At 45.1% G+C, this 12,763-nt stretch overlaps 1 protein-coding gene across 1 annotated transcript in view; it reads left to right on the top strand.

Annotated features, from left to right (window-relative positions):
* ubac2 (UBA domain containing 2) overlaps window positions 1-12,763 on the top strand; it is a 209,019-nt gene that overhangs the window by 121,153 nt on the left and 75,103 nt on the right. Inside the window, exon 5 of the mRNA XM_078221555.1 lies at window positions 11,115-11,238. Coding sequence (XP_078077681.1) covers window positions 11,115-11,238 — 124 coding nt within the window. The remainder of the gene's footprint in view (window positions 1-11,114; window positions 11,239-12,763) is intronic.

Here is a 12,763-nt window from a genome sequence, read left to right as displayed (position 1 = left end):
GACCCTTTCTACTTCGTTCCCGTTGATTTAGACAGGGACATGTTCTCCTTCACCCTTCTCCTTTGTTTTGTTGACCTTGAGGGAGAGATTATTGCTGCCGCACCAGTTCATCAGGTTCTCTGTCTCATTCATGTACTCTGCCTCGTCATTGTTTGAGATCACACCCACTACAATGGTGTCGTCAGCAAACTTGAAAATTGAATTGGAGGAGAATTTGGCCACACAGTCATAGGTGTATAAGGAGTATAGCAGTGGGCTGAGAACACAGCCTTATGGGACACCGGTGTTGAGGCTGATCGTGGAGGAGGTGTTGTTGCCTATTCTTACTGATTGCGGTCTGTGAGTTAGGAAGTTCAGGATCCAGTTGCAGAGGGAGGTGCCGAGGCCCAGGCCACGAAGTTTGGAGATGAGTTTCGTGGGAATACCGCCGTTGAAGGCTTGGTTGTAGTCAATAAATAGGAGTCTGACATAGGGGTCTTTATTATCTAGATGTTCCAGGGTTGAGTGCAAGGCCAGGGAGTGGCATCTGCTGTGGCCCTGTTGCAGCAATAGACAAACTGTAGCGGATCCAGGTAGTTCAGGAGGCTGGAATTGATTCGTGCCATGACTAGCCTTTCGAAGCACTTCATAATGATGGATGCCAAAGCCACCAGCCAATAGTCATTAAGGCATGCTGCTTTTCTTAGATACTGGGATGATGGTCGTCTTCTTGAAGCAGATAGGGACCTCAGATTGTTGTAAAGAGAGGTTGAAGATGTCTGCAAATACCTCCGCCTGCTGATCCGCGCAGGATCTGAGTGTTCGTCCAGGTACCCCATCCGGGCCAGTCGCTTTCCGTGGTTGACCTTCAAGAAAGCTGCCCTGACATGTGCAATGGTGACCCCAGATACAGGTTCTTCCAGGGTGGAGGACACGCTCTCGCTGACTTCTTGCTCAAAACGGGCGTAGAATGCATTGAGTTCATCAGGGAGGGGTGCGTTGGAGGTGGCGATTTTACATGCCTTCATCTTGTAGCCTGTTATGTCTAGCAGACCTTGCCATAGTCCACGGGGGTTGGTGTGTCTAGCCTGGAACTCTAGCTTGGTGCAGTGCTAGCTTTTGGCATCTTTGATGGATCTCCTTCGATCGTATCTGGCTTTCTTGTAAAGGTCAATGACGCCTGACTTGAATGCTTCAGCAAGCAGTGGATATCCCTGTTCTTCTATGGGTGGGATTGTTGTTGGTGCAGGCTCGGTGGGCCGAAATGCTTCCTTCTGCACTGTAGGGATTCTATGAGTGATATCTGTTGTGGGCAAAGTTTTGGAAAGGATTATAAGAGATAGGATTTATAATCATCTAGAAAGGAATACTTTGATTAGGGATAGTCAACACGGTTTTGTGAAGGGTAGGTCGTGCCTCACAAATCTCATTGAGTTCTTTGAGAAGGTGACCAAAGAGGTGGATAAGGGTAAAGCAGTTGATTTGGTGTATATGGATTTCAGTAAAGCGTTTGATAAGGTTCCCCACGATAAGTTATTGCAGAAGATGCGGAGGCATGGGATTGAGGGTGATTTAGCGGTTTGGATCAGGAATTGGCTAGCTGTAAGAAGACAGAGGGTGGTGGTTGATGGGAAATGTTCATCTTGGAGGTCAGTTACTCGTGGTGTACCGCAAGGATCTGTTTTGGGGCCACTGCTGTTTTGTCATTTTTATAAATGACCTGGATGAGAGCGTAGAAGGATGGGTTAGTAAATTTGCGGATGACACTAAAGTTGGTGGAGTTGTGGACAGTGCGGAAGGATGTTGCAGGTTACAGAGGGACATAGATAAGCTGCAGAGCTGGGCTGAGAGGTGGCAAATGGAGTTTATTGCGGAAAAGTGTGAGGTGATTCACTTTGGAAGGAGTAACAGGAATACAGAGTACTGGGCTAATGGTAAGATACTTGGTAGTGTGGATGAACAGAGAGATCTCGGTGTCCATGCGCATAGATCCCTAAAAGTTGGCACTCAGGTTGATAGGGTTGTTAAGAAGGTGTACGGTGTGTTAGCTTTTATTAGTAGAGGGATTGAGTTTCGGAGCCATGAGGTCATGTTGCAGCTGTACAAAACTCTGGTGTCGCCGCACTTGGAGTATTACGTACAGTTCTGGTCGCCACATTATAGGAAGGATGTGGAAGCATTGGAAAGGGTGCAGAGGAGATTTACCAGGATGTTGCCTGGTATGGTGGGAAGGTCTTATGAGGAAAAGGTGAGGGACTTGAGGCTGTTTTTGTTAGAGAGAAGAAGGTTAAGAGGTGACTTAATAGAGGCATATAAGATGATCAGAGGATTAGATAGGGTGGATAGTGAGAGCCTTTTTCCTCGGATGCTGATGGCTAGCACGAGGGGACATAGCTTTAAATTGAGGGGTGATAGATATAGGACAGATGTCAGAGGTAGGTTCTTTACTCAGAGAGTAGTAAGGGCGTGGAATGCCCTGCCTGCAACAGTAGTGGTCTCGCTAACATTAAGGGCATTTAAATGGTCATTGGATAAACATATGGATGATATTGGAATAGTGTAGGTTAGATGGGCTTTAGATTGGTTTCACAGGTCGGCGCAACATTGAGGACTGAAGGGCCTGTACTGCGCTGTAATGTTCTATGTGCAGGTTAGGTAGATTGGCCATGCTAAATTGCTCCTTAGTGTCCCAAGATGTGTAGGTTAGGGGGATTAGTGGGGTAAATATATGGGGTTACAGGGATAGGGCCTGGGTGCAATGTTCTATCAGAGTCGGTGCAGACTCGATGGGCCAAATGGCCTCCTTATGCACCGTGGGATTCTATGATTCTATGACATGGAGGAACCATTTTGCGCACAGCAAGCTCCCACAAACAGCAATGTGATAATGACGCAATAATATACATCTAGTGATGTTAAGTGAGGATTAGATATTGGCCAGGGCACTGGGGAGAACTCTTCTGCTCTTCTTTGAAGTAGCAACTGTAGATTCTTGGATGCCAACTTGAAAGGATTTCAATTAAGTGTCTCATCGAAAAGAGAGGCGCTTCAACAGTGCAGCACTCCCTCTGTTCTGGATTTTGTACTCAAGTCCCTGGTGTGAGATTGGAACCCATGATTTGACTGAGTGGCCAGACTGTAACCCAATGAACCATTCTGCGATGAGGTTAGATGAAGAACAAAGAAAATTACAGCACAGGAACAGGCCCTTCGGCCCTCCAAGCCTGCACCGACCATGCTGCCCAACTTAACTAAAACCCCCTACCCTTCCGGAGACCATATCCCTCTATTCCCATCCCATTCATGTACTTGTCAAGACGCCCCTTAAAAGTCACTACCGTATCCACTTCCACCATCTCCCCCGGCAACGGGTTCCAGGCACCCACTACTCTCTGTGTAAAAAGTCTGCCTCGTACATCTCCTTTAAACCTTGCCCCTCGCACCTTAAACCTATGCCCCCTAGTAATTGACTCTTCCACCTTGGAAAAAGCTTCTGACTATCCACTCTGTCCATGCCTCTCATAATCTTGTAGACTTCTATCAGGTCTCCCCATAACCTCTGTCGCTCCAGTGAGAACAAACCAAGTTTCTCCAACCTCTCCTCATAGCTAATGCCCTCCATACCAGGCAACATCCTGGTAAATCTTTTCTGTACCCTCTCCAAAGCCTCCACATCCTTCTGGTAGTGTGGCGACCAGAATTGAACACTATATTCCAAGTGCGGCCTAACTAACGTTCTATGAAGCTGCAACATGACTTGCCAATTTTTAAACTCAATACCCCGGCCGATGGAGGCAAGCATGCCGTATGCCTTCTTAACTACCTTCTCCACCTGCATTGCCACTTTCAGTGACCTGTGTACCTGTACACCCAGATCCCTTTGCCTATCAATACTCTTAAGGGTTCTGCCATTTACTGTATATTTCCTATCTGTATTAGACCTTCCAAAATGCATTACCTCACATTTGTCCAGATTAAACTCCATCTGCCATCTGTCCACCCAAGTCTCCAATCGATCTATATCCTGCTGTGTCCTCTAATGGTCCTCATCGCTATCCGCAATGGATAGCGTGAGATTGCCCAGCGCTATGAATAACTGGAGGTTGTTTGGTACAAGTTGTGGGTTTAAATATGTTCTATTTTTTAACCTCACTCTTCTTCCTGTTTCTTGTCACAATGAAAGCAGATGTATAAAAAAAATTGAAGGTGCTATTGGTTAGAACACTCGTTTCATCTGCAAAAACCTGTATTCAAATCCAGCTGATGGAATCCTAGCCTCCTCTAAATGCTCAAAGAATCTTGAGCGCAATGAGTTAGAAGATGTTGCCACGTTTATTCATAGAATTATAGAATCTCTACAGTGCAGAAGGAGGCCATTTGGCCCACCAAGTCTGCACCGACCACAATCCCACCCAGGCCCTTAACCCCATCTATTTACCCTGCTAGTCCTCCTAACACTAACCTACACATGTTAGGATGTTAAGGGGCAATTTAGCATGGTCAGTCAACCTAACCCACACATCTTTGGAGTGTGGGAGGAAACCAGAGCACCCTGAGGAAACCCATGCAGGCATGGGGAGAAAGTGCAAACTCCACACACACACTGACCCAGAATTGAATCTGGGTCCCTGGTACTGTGAGGCAGCAGTGGCACCCAAAAGTCGCCACTGTGCTATCATGCCACCCAAAAAGCAAAGTAGACAATGTCGGCATCGATCCCACTGCCTCTCACATGCAAAGCGAGTGCTCTACCATTTGAGCTAATTGTTGTGGTCTAAAATGTGCTGGTTGAAAAGGCGGTGGAAGCAGATTCAGAAGTAAAATGGACTCATTAGCTGCCTCTTTCAAGGTACAGGCAAATCAGCTGAAGGTCTCCCGCTGCTGTATGGTGCTATGAAATTTGCACTGTTCAGTGTGTGTGTATGTGCAAAAGAAAAACCTTTCCAAACACTCAAAAATGGCAAGGTGGGGCGATTGTCATTTTGTATCACTTAGGTGTGACAGACAAGATGGCAGGGGGTGTGATTATCGTTCACACATCTGCCTGAGATCAGAAAGCTGAACACACACTGGGAGTAGAACCCGCAACCTTATGGTCTCAGCTATACAAATGTCCCTTCTGCATACAATTTGTGAAAAGTACATCACAAAACATTTCACATTGAATATTGCAGCAAGTGTAATAATATTAAACTTTTCTCCACATTGCTCGTTCCACTCTGAGGTGCTTCATTACAATTTCATTACTCTCAGTATTCAGAGTCGACATTCCATGTCAAGCAGACAGCCCAAGCGATTCCACACTGTTTCCAACCCCTCAATGTGCTCTGTCTGAAAGGCCTCAGACAGTGAGCTTGCCCCATTGCGTCTCTGCGGCAGCTGTCCCAAGCTTCATGGCGTCCCTCAGCACCTGGTCCTCAGCTTTGGAATGTGTCAGGCTGCAAAAAGTCGGTCGAGGACAACTATGGCAGGTCAGCAGGTTTCGGGCAGACCAAAGAGCATCTTTCACCAAATACTACCTGAGGCTTAAGATAGAAACAAATAAATCCAGTGAGAAAATCAGGAGAAACTTTACCCAGAGGGTGGTGAGAATGTGGAGTTTGCTAACCCAGGGAGTGGTTGAGTGAATAATATAGATGCATTTAAGGGGAGGCTGCATACACATGAGGGAGAAAGGAATAGAAGGATATGCTAACATGGTTAGATGAAGTAGGGAGGGAGGAGGTTTGAATGGAGTAAAAACACAGACATGGACCTTCTGGGCCAAGTGATCCATTGCAAATCCTAAGTACGTATATAAACGTCTGGTCTTAAATCATGATTTGTACAGGATGATCTTGTACTGTTCGCCTCAATCAGTCTGTTTAGTCGCTCACTCTGCAACCCATTTACATGAAAATAGCTTTTGCCAAATGCCGGACATCTTACAGCAAATGCTGGAAAGATTCAATAGGTCAGACAGCATCTGCGGCCAGAGTTAATGGCCCTGATTTTACCGGCACGCCGGGGCAGGCGAGGCTCGCAGAACGGCATTCTCCGTTGGCCTCGGGCAGGCGTGCCGGTAAAACTCCGGCCAGTGTTTCAGGTCAGTGATCTTTCATCGGAGCTCAAGGAATTCCGAATTACTTGGACATATCTGCAATTGTGGATTTCGTTAACCATTAGCTTGTCTCAGATTCTAACATCCTGTTTGTGATTATGTAACTGTGAACATCACATCTCTGACACAACATAGAAACTAGAAGCAGAAGTAGGTCTTTTGGAGCCTGCTCTGACATTCATTTTGATCATGACTGATCATCGAATTCAATATCCTGATCCCCCTACCCCCACCATATCTCTTGATCCCTTTAACCCCCAAGAACTATACGTCAAAAGGGGATTTGAGTACAGGCGTAAAGATGTTTTGCTGCAGTTGCACAGACCCTTGATGAGACCACATCTGGAGCATTGTGTAAAGCTTTGGTCTGCTTGTCGAAGGATGATATAATTTTGAAGTTTATTTATTAGTGTCACAAGTAGGCTTATATTCACACTGCAATGAAGTTACTGTGAAAATCCCCGAGTCGCCACACTCCGGCGCCTGTTCGGGTACATTGAGGGAGAATTTATCATGGCCAATGCATCTAACCAACACATCTTTCGGACAGTGGGAGGAAACCGGAGCACCCGGAGGAAACACACGCAGACACGGGGAGAACGTGCAGACTCCACACAGACAGTGACCCAAGGCTGGAATTGAACTCAGATCCCTGGCAGTGTGAGGCAGCAGTGCTAACCACTGTGCCAACGTGCTGCCTCTTTACTTGCCATCGAAAGAATGCAGTGGAGGTTCACCAGACTCATCCTGGGATGGTGGGATTGTTTTATGAGGAGAGATTGAGGAAACTGGGCCTGTGTTCCCCAGAGTTTAGAAGAATGATAGGTTTTGATTTGATTTGATTTATTATTGCCACATGTATTAACATACAGCGAAAGGTATTGTTTCTTGCACGCTATACAGACAAAACATACCGTTCATAGAGAAGGAAATGAGAGAATGCTGAATGTAGTGTTACAGTCATAGCTAGAGTGTAGAGAAAGATCAGCTTAATGCAAGGTAAGTCCATTCAAAAGTCTGACAGCAGCAGGAAAGAAGCTGTTCTTGAGTCGGTTAGTACATGACCGCAGACTTTTGTATCTTTTTCCCGACGGAAGAAGGTGGAAGAGAGAATGTCCGGGGTGTGTGGGGTCCTTAATTATGTTGGCTGCTTTGCCGAGGCAGCGGGAAGTGTAGACAGAATCAATGGATGGGAGGCTGGTTTGCGTGATAGATTGGACTACATTCACGACCTTTTGTAGTTTCTTGCAGTCTTGGACAGAGTAGAAGCCATACCAAGCTGTGATACAACCAGAAAGAATGCTTTCTATGGTGCATCTGTAAAAATTGGTGAGAGTCGTAGCTGACATGCTAAATTTCCTTAGTCTTCTGAGAAAGTAGAGGCATTGGTTGGCTTCCGTAACTATAGTGTCAGCATGGGAGGACCAGGACAGGCTGTTGGTGATCTGGACACCTAAAAACATGAAGCTCTCGACCCTTTCTACTTTGTCCTCATTGATGTAGACACAGGCTTATTCTCCTTGACGCTCCCTGAAGTCGATGACAATCTTCTTCGTTTTGTTGACATTGAGGGAGAGATTATTGTTGCCGCACCAGTTCACCAGATTCTCTATCTCATTCATGTACTCTGTCTCATCATTGTTTGAGATCCGACCCCCTACGGTGGCTGAAGTCATCAGCAAACTTGAAAATCAAATTGGAGGGGAATTATTTGGCTGCACAGTCACAGGAGTATAAGGAGTATAGTAGGGGGCTGAGAACACAGCCTTGTGGGGCACCAGTGTTGTGGAGGAGGTGTTGTTGCCTATCCTTACTGATTGTGATCTGTGAATTAGGAAGTTCAGGATCCAGTCGCAGAGAGAGGTGCCGAGGCCCAGGCCACAGAGTTTGGAGATGAGTTTCGTGGGAATAATCGTGTTGAAGGCTGAGCTGTAATCAATAAATAGGAGTCTGACATCGGTGTCCTTGTTATCTAGGTGTTCCAGGGTTGAGTGCAAGGCCAGGGAAATGGTGTCTGCTGTGGAGCTGTTGTGGCGGTAGGCAAATTGTAGAGGATCCAGGTAGTCCGGGAGGCTGGAATTGATTCGTACCATGACTAACCTTTCGAAGCACTTCATAATGATGGATGTCAGAGCCACCAGACGATAGTCATTAAGGCACGCTGCTTGACGTTATTAAAGCATGCAAAATTCAGACAGGATGTGACGCAGTAGATATAGATAGGGGGCGGGATTCTCCGGCCACGCTCGCCTCAAAGCGGGAGAATCCCGCCCGAGGTCAATGGACCTTTGCATGGACCTCCCCCCCAAACAACTCCCTCCCCCCCCATACAGTTCCCGTAGCAGGCGGAACGGGAGAATTCATGGAATCATAGAATCGCTACTGTACAGAAGGAGGCCATTCGGCCCATCGAGTCTGTACCGACCACAACCCCACCCAGGCCCTACTCCCGTAACACCACAAATTTACCCTGCTAATTCCCCCTGGCCAATTTAGCATGGCCAATCAACCTAACCCGCACATCTTTGGAGTGTGGGAGGAAACCGGAGCATCCGGAGGAAACCCATGCAGACACGGGGAGAACGTGCAAACTCCACACAGACAGTGACCCGAGGCCGGAATCGAACCTGGGTTCCTGGCGCTGTGAGGCAGCAGTACTAACCACTGTTACACCGTACTGCCAATTCCGGCCAGGAGGTTTCCCCCAGCAGGTGAGTCTAGAACCAGGGGACACAGTCTCAAAATAATGAGCAGGCCATTTAAGTCTGAAATGAGGAGAAATTCTTCAGTCGGAGGGTGGTGAATTTTTCAAATTCTCTACTCCAGAGTGCTATGGAAGCTGAATAGTTGAACATGTTCTGGTCACAAATAATATCAAGAGATATGGAGATCATTGGGAAATATGGCGTAAGGTAGATGATCAGCCATGATCTGTTTGAATGTTGGAGCGGGCTCAACAGGCAGAATGGCCTACTCTTGCTCCTATTGCTCATGTTTCCATGATGGTTTCAATGAGTTAAATCAATAATTAGATCCATATCTGTGTTCTATCTTATGTTTGTGGTTTATTGATATAGTTTTTTGAGCTTGTACTTTCTGCCTAAGTAACACCATGATTAATTCAAGTTATCACAAATTCACAAACACTGAATAATGATATAGAAAATACAGCACAGAAGATGGCCCACCTGGTCCATGCCAGTGTTTACACACCACTTGAGCTTCTTTCTACCCCCCTCCCACTCTTCATTTTACCCTATTGGCAGATCCTTCCATTCCTTTCTCCTTCATGTGTTAACCAAGCTTCCCCTTAAATGCTATTCACCTCAACCAGTCCCTCTGGTAGCAAGTTCCACATTCTCACCACGAGTCATTATTTGTCACTATCTAATTTCTACTAGTTTTGCACTGCCTGACAAGTGGAAGCATCTTCTCCATGTTTACCCGCTTGGACACCTTTCATAATCTTAAAGACCTCGATTTGGTTGCAACCCATCTAAATTTCATTATATCTGTGTCGACAGAAGCAACATCAGACAAGTTTTCTGAAGGCTGTGGTGCAATTCCATCAACCAGGTTAATATCCGAGTAATGAAGGTGAAAATCTACCCCATGCCTTTAGAACGTTGTTGAGTTTATTGTTGCAAAGTTGAGTTTGTGAAGTTGGAATTTGATGTTGGTAAAGATGTAAAAATGCTAGAGGGAAAAAAACATTGTGTGGTCCCCGGTGTTGTGTTTCAGTGCTTGGAGATTTAAAATGCAAGGTGCATCCAGAATCCAAGCGGAAACACTTGTATCAAAAAGTCGAGCAGTAGTCTTGACATGACAACCTGTTTTTTTCTCATTTAGCCCAATCAATTTGAAGTAGGCACTATAAAATTTGAATTTGATGGTGTTGACAGCATCAGACCAATCCTATTGTAGGAAAATTGATAGGTCATCACAAGTATAAAAGAGAGTGCAGGGGGGAAAACAGGAGAGCATTAGAAGAACTGCCACCTCTCAATGCTCGAGAGAGGGAGAGAGCTCAACTCTGCCAGCTTGAGATATCTCTCAAGAGAATGCACCATCTAACTAACGATAGATACCAAATCAGAAAGAACTTCCAGACAGAATAATCAACAGAAGAACTCCAAAAGATTCTGAAAGCCACCAACCTGGTTGCATTTTGAGTGTGACTGAATTCTATTCTTATTATTATTCTATTATTATTTTGAGTTAATGAATGGATATTGTATTTATTTGAACAGCATTCCATTAGAATCTTATTTTATTCGGTATGTTACTTGTTTAGTTAAAGTTCCCGGTTAGTTAAATAAATTAATTAAATGTTAATTTTAAAGTGAGTGTTAGTTACCCACTAAATGTTACTGAAGAACAGTTCACACCTTCCCACACACGTTTAACAGATTACGAAGCGAGGTATTCCTTTCTGGGGGATTCAGCATTACTTCTCAAAAAGGGGACAAGCTCCGCATCGTAACATTATATTGATATTTATCTGTTTCCATTGGAAATATGAGGTAAAATGTCCATGGGAAATTGGTAAAGTATTTGAAGCAAGTTCCCATGATTCTGTAATCTTCAGATATTTAGATGGGGCAACAGTAGCATTGTGATTATGTTAGTGGACTGGTAACCCAGAAACCTGGAACATCCAGAGGTGAAAGTTCAAGAGTTAGTCAGGCAGCTGGGGATTATAAATTCAAATCAATGAAGCTGGAATTAAATGCTTGCGTCACAAATGGTGGCCATGAAACTGTTGGATTGTTGTCAAAACCCATCTTTAGGGAAGGAGATCTGCTGTCTTTACATGGTCTGACCTACATGTAACTCCAGACCCATAGCAATGTGATTGACTCTACACTGCTTTCTGAAATGGCCTAGTAAGCTGCTCACTGGTACTGGGAAAAGTGGCTCACTTTCTCACAGGCAATCAGAATCGGGCAATAAATGATGGCCTTGGCAGGGGTGACCGCATCCCATGAATTGATGAAAAAATAATAATATGATTCTTTTTCTTCCTTTCTCTTAGTCTGGGCCCCATCTTTGCTCTGTTCGTGCCTTTCTACTTCTCCATTCCAAGTATTCAAGTGACGCAAATCCTGGGCAGGTTTTCCATAACAAACAAAACCTTGGTCTACATTGTGGGTCTACAGGTACGTATACGATTGTAACTGGTGTCTCGTGGATAGTCAGTGGCATGTCGGTAAGGGAAGATGTGGTCTGATTAGAATTTGGAACTGATGTTTCTCAACATAAATCTCTTCCACGAAAGGGCTGAACTGGTGCCTACGTCAGTGAGATCCATATCATGCTTAAGTCTCATATAGGATTGATTTGGGTGCCTGTTAGTGGTAGGGAGATTCTCAATCCCTCATTTTTCTTGCCTGCCATTTTCTCACAGTTTTTAATTTTTCACACCGCTCTCAGATTTCTCCTTTGTAGGACAGCTTATTTGTGCACTTTTATGTAGCCTGTAAAAGATGATTTCATACTTTAAAGAGACACAGTGTTTATCAAAAGTGAAAATGCCAGAAATGCACTGTTTTTATGAAGAGTTTATATTTCAAGTGCACCCCTGTAGATCTGGAAATTGAGAAAGTACAGTCATGTTGATAAAATTGGAGAAAGTGAGGAGGTATGCTGAATATAAACAGGAAGTTAGCTCTTGGTGGGGCCCTCTGCGGAAGGATCCAGTCGATCGAAATATTGAAAAAACAGGTTCCATAAATAGTTAAGTGGAAAGAATGAAGAAACACTGAGAGATGTGACACCCATCCTGCTTCTTGACCTCCTCTGATTACAGACCTGTCTGTGGTATTGCTGCACTCGCCATCACCCACTGATGTCACTGCTGTGCAAATTCCAGCCTCTCTGTCCTGCCCCAGGACTGATCTTCAACTCTCTCTCTCTCCCTTCAACAGCATCAAGTCTTTGATTTCACAATTGTCATTCCTTTTCCTACCTGCATTATTTGCACATTTCATAAACTTGAGCTCATCCACAATATCTGCTGACCTGTGTCCTAACTCACACCAAGCCCCATTCCTTATCACCTCTGTGTTTTCTGACAATCAGTGGCTAAGGGTCCAGCAGTTTATCTCTCCACCTTCTCCCCACTCCCTGCCCTATAACATCCTCCATCCCCACAAACTATGAGCCACGAAGAAGGTCAGTAGCATGCCTTAGGAAATCATCGAGTGCCAAGTTGGAATTAGCCTGATCCCAAGAATTAACGCTATAATAGCGCAGACGGAGGCTATTCAGTCCATCAGATCCATGCCAGCTCTCTTTAGTGCAATCCATTCAGTCCCACCCCCCTGCCTTATTCCTTTATTCCTGCAAGTTAATTTCCACAAGTGTCCATCCAATTTCCCAAGGAAACCTTTGATCATCTATCTCTATTGCCACCACTGTCATAGGCAGCGAATTCTAGGTCTTTACCACCTGTTGCATAAAAAACGTTCTTCCCTCTTCTCCCCTCCTCCCCTCACCTATTTGTTTCCCAAAGCCTTAAATCAGTATCCCCTGTTGCTTGTCCCACCAACTAATGGAAACAGCTGTTCCTCGGCTACTTCATCTAAACCTGTCATAATCTTGCATACCTCCATCAAACTTTCCCCCCAACCTCTTTTGCTCCAAGGAGAACAACCCCAATATCTTCAACCTCACCTTGTAACT

This window comes from Mustelus asterias, chromosome 10 (genome assembly GCF_964213995.1).
Source record: "Mustelus asterias chromosome 10, sMusAst1.hap1.1, whole genome shotgun sequence".
Lineage (NCBI taxonomy): Eukaryota > Metazoa > Chordata > Chondrichthyes > Carcharhiniformes > Triakidae > Mustelus > Mustelus asterias.
This window is presented reverse-complemented; position numbering and strand designations above follow the sequence as displayed.